This window comes from Rattus norvegicus, chromosome 3 (assembly GCF_021556685.1).
Source record: "Rattus norvegicus strain SHRSP/BbbUtx chromosome 3, alternate assembly SHRSP_T2T, whole genome shotgun sequence".
Classification (NCBI taxonomy): Eukaryota; Metazoa; Chordata; class Mammalia; order Rodentia; family Muridae; genus Rattus; species Rattus norvegicus.
In genome coordinates, this window is record NC_141536.1 from 49,389,438 (window position 1) to 49,408,044 (window position 18,607).

At 39.8% G+C, this 18,607-nt stretch overlaps 1 protein-coding gene across 5 annotated transcripts in view; it reads right to left on the minus strand.

The window, feature by feature from the left end:
• The window catches only part of Scn3a (sodium voltage-gated channel alpha subunit 3), a 111,730-nt gene that overhangs the window by 72,988 nt on the left and 20,135 nt on the right, over positions 1 to 18,607 (minus strand). For 4 of the 5 annotated variants that reach the window (XM_087653743.1, NM_001437770.1, XM_087653744.1 and 1 more), the window contains 3 exon segments: positions 7,865 to 8,178; positions 2,368 to 2,486; positions 982 to 1,071 (listed from right to left, as the gene is read on the minus strand). In XM_087653743.1, the coding sequence (XP_087509869.1) occupies positions 982 to 1,071; positions 2,368 to 2,486; positions 7,865 to 8,128 (473 nt within the window). In that variant the 5' untranslated portion in view covers positions 8,129 to 8,178. 5 annotated transcript variants of the gene reach the window in all.

Here is an 18,607-nt window from a genome sequence, read left to right on the forward strand (position 1 = left end):
TTTATTTGCAGTGACAACACAATTGTGCTTGTCTCCTGCTACAATGCAAAAAAAAAAAAAAAGCAAAAACAAAAACAAAAACAAACTCCACCAGTTGTTATTGATTAGAAAAGTTGTACAGTCAACTAATTGAAATGTCCAAGCCAAAAAGTCTTATAACACTCAAGCTGTTTGACTAGTATGCACATCTCAAAGATACTACTTTTCACTTTAAAAAAAAAAAGATATTCAGGGCTACACAGATGGCTGGTCTCTCAAAGGACACAGATTGCATTCTGAACTCCAGTTTAGGGAATTTAACACGCTCTTTTGTTCTCTTTGGGCACTACATGCACACGTTATATAGACATACAGGTAGGCAAAACATACATACACACACACACACACACACACACACAAATGAATAAATAGGATTCATATCCAAATATCTCCTTTACTTAGGTTTTCATATTATATTATTAAAATTAAATGAAATTTATAGGTGTCTAAATGCCTCATTTAGTCTCATTGGAAAAAGTTTACACAGACTCAAACTTCATTAAAGTTTATTGGTGTTTCCATTTTGTTAACCATAAGTCATAAATGGTACCTGGTCTTTCAGTGAGAAAGCTGCCTCAACCTAAGAGCAGGATCCTCTATGACAATAACGTCGAGCAGATAGTATTTTCGAATATTCTAAGTGCTGTTTTGCTAAGATATAAATTGTTGACAAATGGTGGCTTACAATGGGACGGGAAATCTTTATGGTAATCTCGGAAAGTGCTGAAAATAAAAATTGATGTCATTTTCTTGGATGTCATTCTCAAAACTATAGAACAAAGACAGAAGTGTTTAGCATGACTTCAAAAGGCAGAAGCTACAAGTCAGACCATTACCACAAAGAGATTGCCAGAGAATCTGAGCGTGTGTGTGTGTGTGTGTGTGTGTGTGTGTGTGTGTGTGTGTGTGTGTGTTTCATTCTAAGAACATATTACTACTTACTCTACATTCTTTGTCCAGTCGGGAGGATTACTCAACGTCATAAATACACAGTTGGTCAAAATAGTGCACATGATAAGCATGCTGAACAAAGTAAATTGTAGTTAAGGAATAAATGCCAATTCATTATAGACACCAAAGTTCTATCCAACACAAAAGATTCAAAAGCACAATTTTACTGTGAAATCAATCTTACTTAGCTGGGTTAAGACCATGGTTAATAAGAAAAGTCAAAGCCTTCCTTATGACCTAATATTATCTCTAAAAGATTAGGAACTGATTAGGAATTCTTATGAAGCAGCCTCGTAGTGATGTAACCCATTTCTTTATAGTTTACAGCATGCTATGGGGTGTGTTTTGTGCTAATAAGGCAGTATCATGATCTTATTAGGTAATTGGTAGGAACACTGTTCAATATAGATTTCACTACACAGAAATTCATGTGACAAATCATTTTGTTTTAAAATATAAACACCTTCCAGTATCAAGCTTGAGAGTGAGAGAATTCATGTGGGTTTTCAAAAGGTTTTCTCCTGTTTCCTGTGTCCATATGATAATATATTTCTATAAGCCTGTTTGAAGTCTATAGAACATGCCCACTACTGAACACCATTTTAAACGTATTTTGTCATTACTTCAGGATCTATTGTAATCTATACCTATTCTTCCCATAACATGAATTTTTTTTTACTATTATAATTTGCACCTGTATATGCCATACTGGGAATCAAATTTGAGCCCCTGAACATGCTGGGCTAGTTTTGTATCACTGAAGTCACATCGCAGACCCATAAAGAATTTAAGGTTGGTGGCTTTTTAACGTATTTTTGTCCACGTACATAGACACACAGCAGTTTCTTGAACATTTATTTACAGAAAGAAGAGAACAAGAAAGAAATGGAGGACGTGGGGGGTGGTAGGAGAGGAAGGGAGGAGAAGGAAAAGGGGGTAAAATTTGCTGGGGATGGATAGCCAAATAAGGTATGAGTGTCGGAGCATTTGGTAATATATAGAGAGACACTAACTATATATACTGTATGGTATAACACACTATGATAACTGTAATAGGCTAGGCTTCTTCAGCAAAAATCAATGATTTAATTGAGGATGAGAAAGGGAAAAAGGATTTGCTCTCATTTGTGCCATACAGCATGGTTAGTTCACTGACAAACTTGCTAGCATGCTTCATATTTGCTTCTAGACCCACGATAATAATTTTATGATAAACTTTATATACTTTATGAACAACTGACGGCCAATGGAAATCAACCCCTTAAACTAACAGTGTTACCATTTGCTGCAAAGAAATTTTATAAATATAGAAAGCATAGAAGGGCATCTCATTGAAAAACAACTGTTAGAAATGGCATTTTTGCATGAAAAGGATATGAGTGTACCAAAATCTTAATGGCAATTTTCCTAACAGGGTTTAGCGGAGTTAAAATATACAGGGCGGAGGTGGCGCTGAATCGAAAAATCGCCTTCCCTTTATTCAACACTACAAAAGTCTGAAAAAGAAAATACAAGAGAGATTAGACATGCAGGTTTATTTGAGGCATTTACAACACAACTCAAGAACTTTTTACCTGATTTTTTTTTTGTACAAACGTGTTCATTTAGACCAGTTGGAACATAACCAGTATCTTGTTTACTAGACCCAGCATAAGTGTTTCTCCCCTACAGAAATAGTCACACAAAGGCCCAGTGGACTACTATCTTACCTGTCTCTAAGCCTCCAAACTTGTCGATCCAAACTGATAGCCTTACACATGACTAGAAATCAAATTAAAGAACTTTACAAGGTTCATTTCTACTTGAGGCTTGCCATATGCCTCCAGCTTTGGTGACTTTTCAGATCATTTGGTATATATAAGTGTCAAAATAATCTTTTATGAGTATCATTAGTTAATTATTGAATTCATTGAAATTAATAACTCCAAACCTTCTAACCCTATTTTTGTGGTGGCCTCCCATCATTTCTGTAGCAGCTGCCTTGATCTACGACATTTAAATAAGTTACAGAACCTGATTTTTGCGTGCTGACAAGGATCCACTTGGATCTTGAGGAAAGACAGCTGCATTGAAAATTAATTTTAAATACATGACTTCAAAGGCCAAGCCATGGTTAAAAGTCTAGGATCTGAAGCACACATCCTCATAGCATTTAAGCTATGCAGACCCAGGGCTACCTTTCAAGACTCCCAGGATGGGTCATCCTTTATTTTTTACTACTACAGTCATCTCTGTTCCAGCCATTTAAGCCACTTGTCAGTCCCACACAGAACCTGTCAATCTCTCCCTCCAGCTGTGATGGGCGTGGCCATAGACTCAGTGAAGACAGCTATCTATACCTGTAGAAAGGTCTCACTATTCAAGTTTATCGTGCCTATCATGACCCTCGTGCTAGGAAGTTCTAGAAGTTTTTCAGAATTGTCAATATTTAAGTTTTTGGGGTATAGGCAGATATTACTTGTTTTCAACTTTCTGCTTAGGTAAATTATAATATGCAGGCAGCCTTACTATCCAATCTCTTTTTCCATTCTCAGAACCCAAATCACCACCCCCTCCTTTCCATTTTCCCATATAAATCACACTGCCTTCTGATCATTCCTTAGCTGTTTCTCCTGCCACTAACTCTTAGCATATTGCTTTGCACTGGCTCTCTCACGTGTTTGCTGGTAATCACCACCAAGTAGCAATTCCCACGTAGGATTCATTTGTGGGAGAACCTGGTTAGTTGCTTTTATAAATGACTGAGGACAAAGAACCTGCTTTCCCCCACAGTTTTAATAGCGTGCTTTGCCAATAAACACTTATTCTAATTAAATATGCCTTTAAGGCACTGTTCACCTTCATGACATCTGCCGTATGTACTGATTTACTTAATAATATGTTTGCACCCTTTTACTAAAGGCTATATCCCATACATTCACAGCAGCTCTCGACAGGTCTGTTTGAAGAGGCAGGCAGGAATGTTTACACTGTGAGCAGAAAGGGCAGGGCCAACAAGCAACCCTTTCACCGCCCTTCTGGGTTGCAGACCACTGAGCCAACGGTTACTTAACTAACCATTTTCAATGAGCTGAGCTCTATAAATTCTAGTAAGAGGGCAAGTAACCTGTCCCTTGCTAGCGTCAGGGTTACGGGCAAGTGACAATGAGCCTCACGAAGACTGCCCCTGAACTACGGAAGCATTAGTGGGCTGTCACGAATTCACAGTGCGGCAATCAAGTTCCATTTAGGCATCAGAGGCAGCAATAGTGTGTAAACGTTCCCAATGATTCAAAGTGCATTAACTCATGCTCTTTGAAACAATTTCCCTGAAAGAGCAATTTCTACTTGCAACATTAGAAAGGGGGGGGGGCGTATTTCGAAATATCTCCCAAAATAGACTACGCAAGAATGAACTGTCCTTTCAAACACGAAGCCCTCTGCTTCTCCTGCAAGGTTAGCCTGTGGGTGCGAGTGGCTCCTGGACTGGTGAGTGTGGCGCTCCTACTCTGAATGTGTAACGATGCATACCTCAGGGGCTGAGAAGCAAGGAGTAAAATTCTAATGATCTGGAAAGTGAAAGAAATTACAAAGAGATGTTTGAAGTCTGGGACTCTGATGTACCTACTCCAAAAACTTATGAGAGTATAAGACATGTCTGGAAGGAACACCGACTTTAAAGTCTGGTTTTCCGCGGTGCCTCACCGCGGAAAGATTTCGGTACTCATCCCCAGTATTGCTGTAAGCCCTGTGACTGAAGTTTGTCCCAACAGTTATCATCTGGAGTGCTAACTCCTTTTCCCCCTGGATAAATACTAATACGTTCACTGAAATTCTTAGTTTTTTGGAAGCAGCAGCAGATTTATACCTCAATGGAATATATCAAGCACGGAGTTTTAAAAGATGGTACAGCCCAGGGCAACAACAGGATATCCGAAAGGAGTCCCTATGAGGATCCAGCATTGACAATGAGCAGAGGCCTTGAACCAGAGCAATGACTCACAGCAATGAACATTTACAACTAGGGCTGTTTGGGAGGAAAAAGTATCCGTGTGATCACCAGGACACACTGCAGTTTCCATGGCCAGGTATTTTTTGCTTGGTTGGTTGGTTTGGTTTTTATATACAGGGTGGGGAGTGCTACAAGGGCAAAAGGTATGTACTAAGGGACAGGGAGATGCTCGGGACTGGGTTGCATCACGCAGAATTCACAAAGAATCAGCAAAACGTGTTTAAAAAATGGCGCAACCAACGCTTGACCATCTTATTTTACATTTGTTGTTACTGCAGTTACCAGTGGTCCAGATGCGGGTCCAATCCGTGATCTATCACTGATGGAGCATGACTTTGGTAAGTGAAAGTATTGGCCTTGGCTTTCCTTTCCCTTCTGGAAACTGAGACTAACAGTAGCAACTGCTTCACTGGCTCGTTGGTATGAGATGAACTGGAGTGTTCAAGTGGTTCCTCGCATAGGGTGAGCCCGGCAAATGTTAGCTATTATTATCATACCACTATTTTTAAGCTGTTAACCTGGCCAACTTAAATGCTATTAAAATATACTGTGGTCTTACTCATCTAGTTATATTAGGCACTGAGACACATCGCTAATCAGTGACAGCAAATCATTACACGAAGCCCTCAAGCTCTATGCTGTCTTCCACACAAGTTGTCATGTAGTAGCATGGCTTTCTACTAGGGTGGGATTCTATGAGTTCACACACTGTCTTCTCCCTTTAGCGTTTGTGAGTCACCAATCATGTTTCTGCAAGCAGCACCTGCATCCTCACGCTCAGAGGTACTTCATAAACGAAGGCAGGGCTTCTCCCTTGATAGTTCAGAGTCACTGTCAATGAATTATGATCCAAGTCGGGTTTCCAGTGTGCAGTGAGCAATGCCTGTCCTTTCCCGTGCACGGAGAACAATTTTTGTTTTCCAGTAGCAAACTAGAACGTTAGCCAAACTTGAAAACCTGGCCTGTAAAATCAGATGCCAATCAATTGACATGAAAATGGGTATGTTATATTCTCACGGAGAGAAAGAATTATAGTGGTGCTTTTCCCTCAGGAAATCTATGGGAAAACAAATCAGACAGGAGAGTCCTTGTTGAACATGGGATCCAAACCGCTTACTTAATCAAATGGTAGGTGTAGCCCAGGGTAGCCCTGTCATACAGAGATGATATTGTCACTGGAAGTGAAATGCTTCTAATGAAAGAAATTATAGCTCTCCTTCCATTGGGTAATATCTCCATTTTTTCCTTTCTACCCTGGTAAGTCTATCAAACCGATTGACTCCTTTGATTTTTGTTTGTTTGTTTGTTTGTTTTTAAAGGAATAATACCAATTTTATATCAAGGTAAAACAAACTCCTGTGTCTTGAAAATAATTTGTAAAACATATACTTTAGGCTCTGTCTTCCAAGTACTGGACTTACAAATAGGACACAACACACTTGGCTGCAAATGTGTATGTTAAGACTTTTTTTTTTCCCCTCAAATGAGGTCTAGTTTTCTAGTCTCTGGGAGAAGTATCTTATTGCTAAACATCCTTTACAACATTGGAGTTCCTAAATTTCAAATAGTTCTTGATCATCTCTGTAGTATATCACAGTTTATTTGAGAAGCATATGAATGCATAGTGAATGCCTTCCTTTCTTAAACTTAGTAAAAAAAGACTTACAATGTTTGTTAGTCTTTGTTTTATTTTTATCTAGGTGTATGTCTTTGTGTACACACACACACACACACACACACACACACACACACACGAGTGTGTGAGAGTACTCACAGAGAGAGGGTCAGATCTGCTGGATTTGTCGTTACAGCCTTGAGTCACCTGACATGGGTGCTGTGAACCAAACCTCAGTCCTCTGTAGGAACAGGGAGTGCTCTGAACAACTGAGCCATCTCCTATCCCCGGGACTTAAAAGTCCATATCGTACATTACTTACAGAAGGCAGTGTCTTCAACTATTGCTTTTGTAAAGTTCTACTTTGACAAGCAAAGTTGTTCTGTTTACTTGTCAATCCAAAAATCATCAACTTGAAATAGTGTTAATTTGTCTTTACAATAAATTGTTTTCTCATTGTGAAGGTAAGCTATAAAGTGTGATTAAAAGGTACCAAAGTATTCGTTTAGGTAAAAAGAATAAAATATTATTCTTTATTTAGATTCTCTATGGGTCCCACAAGGCTGGTTTAACTATTGAAACCAATGCTGGCAGAACAGTGTAGTCGTTTTAAACATCAGAAAAACATAGTCATAGCTGTTCCTTTAAATTACATGGAGATTCTTGCTATTATTATAATCACCATGTTTTCTCTTCTAATCTCGGTATTTCGTTCCTTGTGGTAATGATTTAACTATTTGCAGATGGTCTAGAATTTCTCCTATACAATCTCAATAAAGCCTATAGAAGTTCCTAATCATATGCCAAGTTGGAGGAAAACAATCAAAAATGCATATCTCAGGAAACAAGCTTCTCCATGAATTACCTGTCTATAGGAATAGATAAGGAGATTTCTGCTTTATAGAACACGGATGATTGTCAGAAACATCAAGCCAAGTCTGAACTAAAAAATAAATATAGCATCCACCTTATAACTATGATTTGTCTATCAAACTGTTAAATGGATTAGCAATAGCAGACACTTATCTTTGCCATCAGATTTAAGTTTTCCCATTCACCTCGATACTGTGAATTGGTAGAAATTGTTTATGCTTATTTCCCTGTGGCAGAGATTTTATTTCTTATCAATGTTTCTGTTCCTCAAGATGTATAGCAGTAAAGAGTGCCGTGAACGATTTAACAGATAGCAATTGCAATGTTCTTGTGCACATAAACCCCTAGTGCACATCTAATTGAGAATGTATTGACCACACAAAGTAAGCACTCACTTTCTTACTGACATAGTAGGGGTCCAGGTCCTCCAGGGGCTCCGACACCATCTCTGGAGGAATGTCTCCATAGATAAATGGAAGGTTCTTCCCAGCTTCCAAGTCGCTGTTTGGCTTTGGTTTGTTCTCATCGTCAATGTCTTGCTCTTTCTTGGGTTTCTTGGCTTTCTCTTCTGCAGCACGCTTTTCGATAGCAGCAAGAGATTCTCGAGTGAAAAGGCGGAAGCTCTCAGGTCCCGGGGGTACCAGCAGTGCCTGGGCCATCTTTTCATCCTGCACATTTAATTACGTTTAGCTTCTTGCATAAGAATTGCCTAAGTGGATGGAAAACATGCACAATTGTCAGGAAAGCCGTAGACAGAGGAGGAAAGAAAACGCTGCAGTCATGGGCTTTGGGGGGGAAAATATTGTCCTGCTTTGGTGATTAACTACAAATTTTTACTGTGAAATAACATCCAATATGATTTTTATTTTATTTCAATGTTTCGGTAATTTTAAATGATAAATTTCATAAACAGAGCAGAAGCCTGTTTTGAACATTTATTAGACTAATTTAGCCATTTGCAATGTATGCGTGTTTCAAATTATACCCAATACATAGGGTATATTGGTTGAATAGAAAAAAAAAATAAAGCATTTAAAAATAGTCTTTTCCGAAACCCTGAGACCAAATGTACTAGAGTGCACATTTTTTAAAACAGTAATGGCAAAATAATGCTTGTCGAGTTGTTTAACAGACTATTTTTCACCACACTTCCTGCATCACAATATATTAACTCCTCAAATAAAGAAGTATTGATAAAAATATAGTTATTGTGATACATGCCTAATTCATTGCATTGTAAGACAGGAAGAAATTTTGACTACCCCAACCATGTTCTAGTTGCCAGCATCATCAACTTAGTCACCAAAAAACACCTCAGCAACAGCCAGTGCTTCCAGAAAAAAAGAGACTCATCTTTTTAAAATACATCTATGTCTTCTGTTATTTATATTAGTGCATATCTATGTCTGTTCATGTATGTGCAGGTGTACATGCATGTGTGGATACATATGAACACACAGATGTACACACACTCATATGCCTGAGTGGGGGAGGGGGTGCTAGAGGATAACCTAGGTGTCCTGCTCAGGAACGCCCTTCGCCTTTGAGGCAGTCTCTCATTGGCTGGGTACTGAATAGGATATAGCCTGGTCAGCCACTGAGCCCCAGGGAACCTCCAGTATCTGCCTCTGCATCCCTGATACTGCAATTGTGTGCCCCTGTGCGGGATATTTTTATGCAGGTTCTGAGAACTGAACACAGATCCTCATGTTTACAGGGCTAGCACTTTTAACAATTGAGGTACTGCCCCCTCCCCCCAACACCCAAGTCCTATTTCCTTTATCTAATTAAGCTAATTTTTTTTGCCTTTTAGTTTTTGTTTTTAGTTTTGGTTTTTTTTTTTTTTTTTTTTAGGATTCCTTGGACCCTTTGGAGGCATTTTCTGAGCAGGTCAAATTCTTTTTAGTTCCCCTTTGGGTTTACTGCCTTTCAAGTACTTGAGACAACTTTGATGTTGTACTAGACTTTGCAGGTAGAGGAAGGCTCTGAAGAATGGATCCTGAGACAACCTTCCCTGGGTTATGCACTACGACTCTGTTGCTTATGGGTGGTATGATATTGGATACTGTGTCCCCTTATTGCCTCTGTCCTCATCTACAAAAAAGTGAATAATAGAAAACTTGAACTTCTAGTATTTCTGGAAATAAATGAGTCAATTTATATTGTTTCTAAAAATAGTTCCTTAGAGTAAAAAAAAACCCACTTCGTTAAAGTTACATATCATCAGCTCTGCCAACCATTTTCTTTGCTGTGTTAACAGGACTCTTCACAAGTCAGCCATTTTCCTTTAAACCAGCTCTTGATGTGCTGGGGCCACTACTGACCCGGGCTCCAGAAGAGCAGAGAGTGTTACAGAATCCAGGGACACGAGACTCACTGGGCCAGAGATGGGTGGACAGAAGGCAAAGGGATGGAGGAGCCTGGCTCAACTCCTCAAGGAAGGTAAACTAATTACTTCTGCAGGAAATGTGAAAAATTGTCAAAGCTACAAGAATGTTAAAACAGAAGTAGCAGTTCCTTCACTCCTGTCCTCCACAAAAGTCCCACCTGTAAACTCCAGAGAGAAAAGTAGAAATTATGACTCTAAGGAAACATGATGTATCTATCAGACATCTCCCAGAAGGATCTGCACCTGTGCGGCAGAACTAATCATCAAAGACATTTTGACATTTCCTTCTCTTCCTGCCCCCACCAGCTCCCACATTCTGTCTAGTCTTGGAGCAGTTTACTCCTAAACCACCCTCTGATGCTTGGCAAGTTGTTGTGTGGAAATACTGAGCGGGCAGACAATGAGAAAATCTGGACTGTTTAGTAAAGAGAACAGATCATGTTGCTTTGTTTTTATTGAATTTGTACTGAAATTACTAGTCCCCTGATGCCTTCCAGTCATCGCCTCGCCCCCAGTCAAAAAAAAAAACAAAAACAAAAAAAAAAAAAAAGTTTTCAATCCAAGATGTCTTTAGGTTAGCATTGTAACAACCCACCACCATCCTGAGTCCCATCAAAACGTTATTCTTTCACTAATTTTGTAAAAAGAGATCCTGTTTTATGACGCTGGGTGTTTTGCTTACTTTGTTTTACTTTTCTAGATCAAGTAGCACATGGGTCAGAAAGGGAGATAACAGCTCTGATTTACTTAGACGTGAACTAGCCATTTCCTTTGTGCTCTTTACTGATCGCGGACTGTAAAAACTGAACTCAGGCTTCCAGTCATCTCTGGTCCATTTTGAATCCTCTCTTGGTCGTGTGTTTCTAAATATAGAAGAAGTCAGTGCTTCCTGCTAGTTTCTAATTCTCAGAGTCAAAATATACCAGTTCCATATCTCTGGTCATGAGCTTGGGGCCTACAGGTCATCCCAGTCCCTAAAATGGGAAGGCAGCACAGGGGCAAAAGTGCTTTCCTCGTGAGATAAAGTTGATTTTATATTTGACCATCATGTTGAACTGATGTTACCTTCCTTGCTGGCACTGAGAGAAAATAATGTTGAATATGGGGTAGGCATTCAGGGATCCCGTGGAGTCAGTCTCAGAGATCCCGTGTGTGTCATTTAGCCTTGCCAAAGCCATAGCAGTATGGAAGAAACTCAAGAGGCCTCAGTGGAGAAGGGTTCCTGTGGCAGAGCCTCATAACCTGGACTCTACTCCCAGAATGCACATGGTGGAGGGAGAGGACAACTATCATAAGTCTGTTTTCCACATGTGTACAGTGTTATGGGTGCCTCCACACACATTGAATAAATGTAAAACTATTTTTTAAGAGAACCTCATTGTTTGGGTGCCAATACTTTGTCACAGAAAAAAATGGCTGGTTATACACTGATTTTATTGAGAGCTTCTAAGTCTCAGTTTTCAAAATAAAATGAAAAATAAAAAATAAAATTAAAAAATAAAATTAAAAAATAAAACTAAAAAAAAGTCACGTGTGAAAAGCTCTCAAAATTCGCCACAGTTCATTCTGAATTCTATAAAATAATATAGAGCGAGGCTGGGGACTTAGCTCAGTGGCAGAGCGCTTGCCTAGCAAGCGCAAGGCCCTGGGTTCGGTCCCCAGCTCCGAAAAAGAGAAAAAAAAATATGGAACAAGACACTGTGACAAAAATCATAAATACTTACTTCCAAAGAAATAAAAATTCACCTTATTTGCTTACAAGGATACATAGTGAAGAATTTGGTTTCTGGGCAAAATAAAGTATAAATGTGTGTGAAATTCTTAGATATCTATTCCCTGAGCAGACCAGTGCCTTCTTCTCAGCTTTTCCATGACTAGGGGAATTAGAGAATGGCCAATATTTGGACAGGTTTCCATATTCAGTGAGCCCAGGAGCTGCTAACTTCTCTCACCACTTTTTCTGCACAGTAAAACCCCATCAGCTTTCAGGGGATCTCTTTAAAATTTTTCCCCACTTCATTCTAGCTCATCATGAGCTTATGACAGAACTCTTACATAAGTTCATATCCATATTAGAACAGATACTTAAATTTTAATTCTTGTTGAAACCTTGATGTGGAACATATATTATTAATGAGTATATATGCACTGTAATTTATTAAAAATCATTCATTTAATATACCATGTTGTCTCCAGAGCTTTTTTTTTTTCAGGACAGAAAAGATAAAAGAAATCCAAAGAGTTGATCCTCTTGATGAAAAGCAAAGTACCTGTGTGTGGGTACCTATGAGCAAAGCAAGCATAGCCCTTTGCGGGCTAATGGGAAAATTGCCATTTACTGTTTCCTATTGTGAAGCTGAATCATAGAATTTGATACCCAGAAGGAACCCTTGGGCTATTTATTCAGGGAATATTCATCACAGAAATAATACATACCAGAAACTTTCCGTGGACTATCGAAGATATCAGAACATTCACCAGCCTTTTTCCTTGAGAAGATTGAGAATCAACGCAAGATACAGATGCTAACAGATGCTAATACAGATATCTAAAATACAGTGCATACACAACTGGCTCTCTGAAGTTCACAAATTGGATCAATTTATTCTGACTAGGAAAGGGAGGGAGAGGTATGGTTCATAAAATGTTCCAGAAGGAGTGGTAGGCTTTATAGACTAAACAGGATTTGACAGGTGATGGTAATGGTGGCAGCAGTCTGGGAAGGGTTGGCCAGAACATACGTCACAAGAGACACTGAGCAAGTGTGTGTGTGTGTGTGTGTGTGTGTGTGAGAGAGAGAGAGACAGACAGAGAGAGAGACAGAGAGAGAGAGAGACAGAGAGAGAGAGAGACAGAGAGAGAGAGAGAGAGAGAGAGAGAGAGAGAGAGAACATGAAGAGCTTGGTAGGAAGTCTCAGTAGTTCATTAAGGTTGACACCAACTTGCATAAAAGATTGGTGTGAGGTAAACCCTGAAGGTTAGGCAAGCTCTAGAGCACTAAGGGTCTTGAGCAACATGCTCAGGTCAGCATTGAGACTGAGGGATGCAATCAACTGGAGGACTAGCAAGTCAGAGGTACTATGAAGTGTATGCCATATTGTCTCCAAAGCTATCTTTTCAAAACAAAAACAATAAAAGAGGGATCCAAAGGGATGAGCCTCTTGATTAAAAAGCAAAGAGCTTGCATGTAGATACCTGTGAGCAAAGCAAACATAGTCATCTGCTGGTTAATGGGAAGGTTGCCGTTTGATGTTTCCTATTGTGGATCTGGATCACAGAATTTGATACCCCAAATTTGATGCTCAGAAGGAACAGAGATCTCAGAGCAATGCTTTCCGGATGATTGAGTTTCTGGAACCTTTACTATCCCTTCACTGGTTTATCCGCAACCAGACAATTGCCTTTCTGAGGAACTGAGAATATTTTTCTCTGCTATCAAATCAAGGGTCTACAAATGATAAGTCATTACATTGATTTCTTTGTGAAATTGGAAACAGCATCCACAAACTTTTGATCAAATCTAGTCTTCTGAATATATCTTTTGTACAATTATGCATGTGTTTATACCATCATAAATGATTCATTTGGAAGATATCAACACATTGTTATGCAAATCTTTCAAATTTTGATGGATTTCATTATATGACATTTGTAAAGCAACATTCCTTAATGTTGCCAAAGAGTGCATGAGAAAAGTCACCAGAGACTGTATGAGAAAAGTCTCAGTGTATTGAAGGTTGTCAGGCTCCGAATGGCAGGTGAGAGCTTTCCAAACTTCCAACTGCTCTTGAGAGCTCCAGTTTTAACACTGACAACAAATGCTGTCATTCCCTTTTTCTGAGCGACAGGCTTTCCTTTTGTTCATTTTTTGAATATATGAAACAAATACCCAAGTGTGAATATCACTGTTTGTCAGTGATCTTTTCAAGTGAAAATGGTGTTCCGTGAAACACACACACACACACACACACACACACACATTCATATATACACATTCACATACATACTTATACACTCTCATACACATACTCACACACAATACACTCACACAAACACACTAATATACACATATACACACACTCACACACACATACACACCCACACACAAACATTCACATACATCCAATACTCTCTCTCATTCTCTCTCTCTCATTCTCTCTCTCTCTCTCTCACACACACACACACACACACACACACACACACACACGAGAGAGAGAGAGAGAGAGAGAGAGAGAGACAAAGACAGAGACAGAGACAGAGAGACAGAAAGAGAAAAGAACCAACTTGCTTGGCTTCTCACTCCAATAATTCCCCTAAGCTCTTTCTAGAGACAATCTAGTGGCTTTAGTACACAGAAAAAATACTTGGGTATTTCTTCTGTTTAATTATATAGAGCATTAAAATGTGGGTTCTTTAGGCTTGAGATTGAATGCTTCATCAGAAGTTTCTTTTGTGATCTGACTTTTATTTATTGTTTTCTCACTGACACTCAACCTCTACAACTACTGAATGACCAATGTCAAAAGCTAACTCAAAAGAGAGGGCAAATGGGATCTTGATGTGATTATGAAAACAGAGTAGCTTCAGTCTTCCCCATAAAGGATTCTTAAGACCTCCATTGTGTCCTTGACAACAGTTCTCCAGAAGGAAGCAGTTATCAAAAGGGGAGGAGAAGGTATGGCCACAGCCTGTATGAACAGGCATGGGTTCGGCGATTACAAATGGACTCTGGCCACTCGGCTGCGTTAGACCAGGGTTTTAGTCTTTGTATGCTACACATGCCCTCACTCTGTAATAGAAAGAATTACAGCAAGGGTGGCACACACTTCCCAGACTGAATGTGGCATTTACATATTAAAATCCACCCAAAGGATGAGCACAGGGGCCCATAGAGAGAGGAGGCAGTCCGCTGGGAAACAAAAAGAAAAATCATGGCCAACGTGTCTACTCAAGACACGATTATAGGACACAGAGAGTCAGTGAGCTTTCATGGCTGACTTGATGTGAGCTGCACCTCAGTCCCAGGTCTCTGGAGTAAGCCACACTGACAATAACCCAGGAGAGCAGAGGAGGAGGTTCATAAAGCATGATAATAAATTCTCTTCAGCACTTACTGAGTGGTAGGTGCCTGGGGGACTGCTGGTACATAATTAAAATATGTGTCTGAGATGCAGAAAAGCTGTTGGACGGAGCTGAATAAATGTTGATTAAGAGACCCCGTATGACATCATTTAAGAGCAATGGGTGAAGATGAAAAGAGCAAACATGACTGTGGGTCTTGAAGGAGAGGGACATGGAGGGTGTCAGGCGGTCAAGTCAGAGTGATTACCTACATATCAGAATGGAAAGCTCAAAGAAGTCAATTAGAGGCCGTGTATTGGATCCAGCAATTAGCTGAAGTCTTCCTCTTAAGAAAAATAAGAAACAGACCCAGAAAAAATAAACACTATCTCCTGAAGTGGCTGTGGCCAAACATGTATGTTTCTTTGAGGCCAAAGTTGTCTACATAGTCCATTTTTGTTGAATTAGATTTTTCCAGTTGTCATGTTGCATTGAATCCAGCTATTTTACAATCGGAGTTTAAAGATCTAAGTTGTGCATAAAGACAATGGAAAAATTAATCTGGGCTGCTCAGCTTTATTTTCCGTATCGATGTGCGAGGATTCGATCATAAGCTCAGGAATGTTTGTGAAACCAGCCAATACCATGGTTATACACTCCACTAGTTGTTAGTGGATCAGAGTGTGTGAAAAATGACACAGTAAACCTTAGGGACATGCTGTGGACCTATCGAGGCAAAGCACGCATCGTTGCTAGCCATGTGGTCCCTGACTTCTCATGAAAATTTTCAGAGCAGACATTTAGAAAATTTCATTGCTAGATACACGACCGGTTAATAGTATCACTCCTCCCTCCACGTAAGTCAGTCTCTCTCTCTCTCTCTCTCTCTCTCTCTCTCTCTCTCTCTCTCTCTCTCTCTCTCTCAATGCGTACTGGAGACAAAATCGATTAGTTCTGGTCTGTTAAGTCAGAAGTCTATAAATTTACCATCTTCGAAGATGAAAAGTTGCTCTATGCCCAGAACTTGAAATACCACAAAAACTTCACAATGTATTTTCATGATGATGAATGAGATAACAGGAAAACTTGGGCCCATTGCCCAAGAAAATATGTGCTGTGTCCTTGGTATCAACAAGAGATTTTTATAGGAAAGGCAGAGTCTAAAAGATAAGATGAACTAATTAAATATCCACTGCTAAGGAAACTTTTGTTGTTGTTGTGCTGAGGTGTCCTTGGGCATCCTTGGCAACACTCCACCACTAAGTTAGATCCTCCTCAACCTGAAAAAGAAGTTTCACTTCTTCCTTTGAGTGTGTGTGAGGGGAGGAGGGGGAGGGGCAGGACAAGCACCCACATTTGCATGCCTGCTGGGGATTGAATCTGGGCTCACTGCTGGAAAGAACTTTCAGTGTTTGGCCACTGAGTAACACCTACACCTGTCTTTTCCAACAGAACCCTCATTTAGAACTGCTAGCCGCCTTATAATTATTATTGATTCTGTTAGTATCATGAAAACACCATGATGTTCTTTACTGAACATATACATTGAGCATTTGGCACACTGATTCAATAGCTACTAGATATCCACAAGTAGAGTGACATACTACTTTCAATATTTCAAAAGAGCTTTGAAATAATTTCTGGCTGGTTTAATTTCCTAGCCAGATGGCCTTGAGATTCCATAATAATAACAGAACTCTGTTAAATCATTTGTATGTCTCTGACACACCCAAGTAATTGATGTCTATAAACTTAGTCCCATAGCAAATTTGTCATGTTGATTACAATGTTGCTCTACTGATACTAGTTTTCTTCTTATATTACAGATCAATAAACATAGGTTCATATCAACTATATAACTTGTCTAAATTTCGAAGTCAGCAAGCTGAGAAACCAATATTCAAATCTGGATAGTTCAGACAAGAAGCCACATTTCTAAGACTGTGAAACGACCAGAATCTTAAATCATATTTACTGACGTGGAGTTAGGAGGTTAGGCATCTTACTACGGGTTTGGTATGTGTAGAATCTGTATTTTCAATAGAGAGGTCTCAGGTAGAAAATATCGAAAACAGAAAAGCATTGATAATAAACATAGACACATTCGTAAAGGGATACACGATAAAAAATACTAGCCACATACGTGACTAATACATGTTCGCGTATACGCAGAGGACTTCTGAGTTGTATAAAGTCAAGCGAAAGCCCTAGGATTGTTCTTCTAGGTCATGTATCTCTCAGTGTTTAATCAAAGACTTTGGCACCTCTATTAGAATGACTAAACCCATTAAGAAGTAAGTCTGTGGCCAGAGGGCCATGCCATTGTCAAAGTCAAATGCAATTCTTTCTTTTGCTCATGTTCCCTCACAATCTAATGACGAGGGATTGTCAACACATGAGCACTATTTACTAATTTCCTGTTGAATGAGTGTATTTGTCATTGTCTTTTGTTTCCATTGGCTCATATCATGTGGGGTAGGGGGTTCCAAGGAAAGAAAGCCCGAGTTCAACCTGTCTTTGGAACAATCATCTAGGAACTAATAATTAGCTTACAGAGGCTGATGTTCTCTGTGACTTTGTCCTTATCAGATCACTTATAAGCCGAGGAGACAAGAGCCAACTAATGACAACAATTAAGCCAACCTTGTTATACAGGAATCAGCCTTACTGGCTTTAATAGCCCTTGACATTTCTTGCTGAATGTTTGCAAATTGAAGCAGGTTTTGTGTGAGCCCCAGTGTGCTCTCCACCCTGGATACCTCCTCCAAGCTCTACTGCAATCAGTGCTTATGGAAATGATATGTAGCCCCATTCCGGCCAATGAACTTCTTCGAGGCCGGTTTGTCAAGGGGCAGGCTGGAGGAGCTAGAAATGGAATGAGGGGAAGGCATCCTCTCTCTGTCTTGCACCTTTCTGCATCCCAGTCCCATCCGTAGCATTGTCTCAGCCAGCTTCCAAGCAGAGCGGATGCCACTTTGAGGGCAGAGCTGACACAGTGAGTGTGGCCGATCACGGAGACATGTTTACCCCTGGGCTCTTGATGGACGGCTCAGCTCTTGGACCCAAACAACCTCTGCACTGCCTGTTATGTCCAATAAACATCCTTCCTGATGACAATCCGTTCCGACAGTTTTCCTAGTTAGTTGCTGCTGATATACCAAACAAACAAGTACTTACTGGTCAGTTCAACACTTAGCCAGTGCAGAAGCCAGCGCAAATCAAACACTAGTCACCCATTTGGATGTCCTTGACCCAGTAGAGACAGGTGAGTTATGGCTCCAATTACCAAATAAATATAATAAGTTCGAAAGTAAACACAATTTTAGGCAATCTATAAGATGTACAGAACAAATGTCCCTCTTAAAGGAAAAAGAAATAGAGCTGGGTTCATTTCTCTTTCTGGCTTTTGGTGTCATTGAGGCCACACCCACCCTGAGGCCACGCCTGGCACACCTCATCCATTTCTTTGGCAGAACACACTGGATAGGGGGTGGGGAGAAACAACACTTTACTGCCTTCTTTTTGTTTGGGTAGAGCTGTCCTCGTTAGCAATAAAAATTTCAGTTTGCTTTCCACAAACCCAAATTTTACTCTAAGTAGTAGGTGAGGTACTTTGAGAGTCACGGTTCCTGTTTGGAAAAGCCCCAGGCCCCTTCTGGGGATGATCTCATTTATTCTTACAACACCC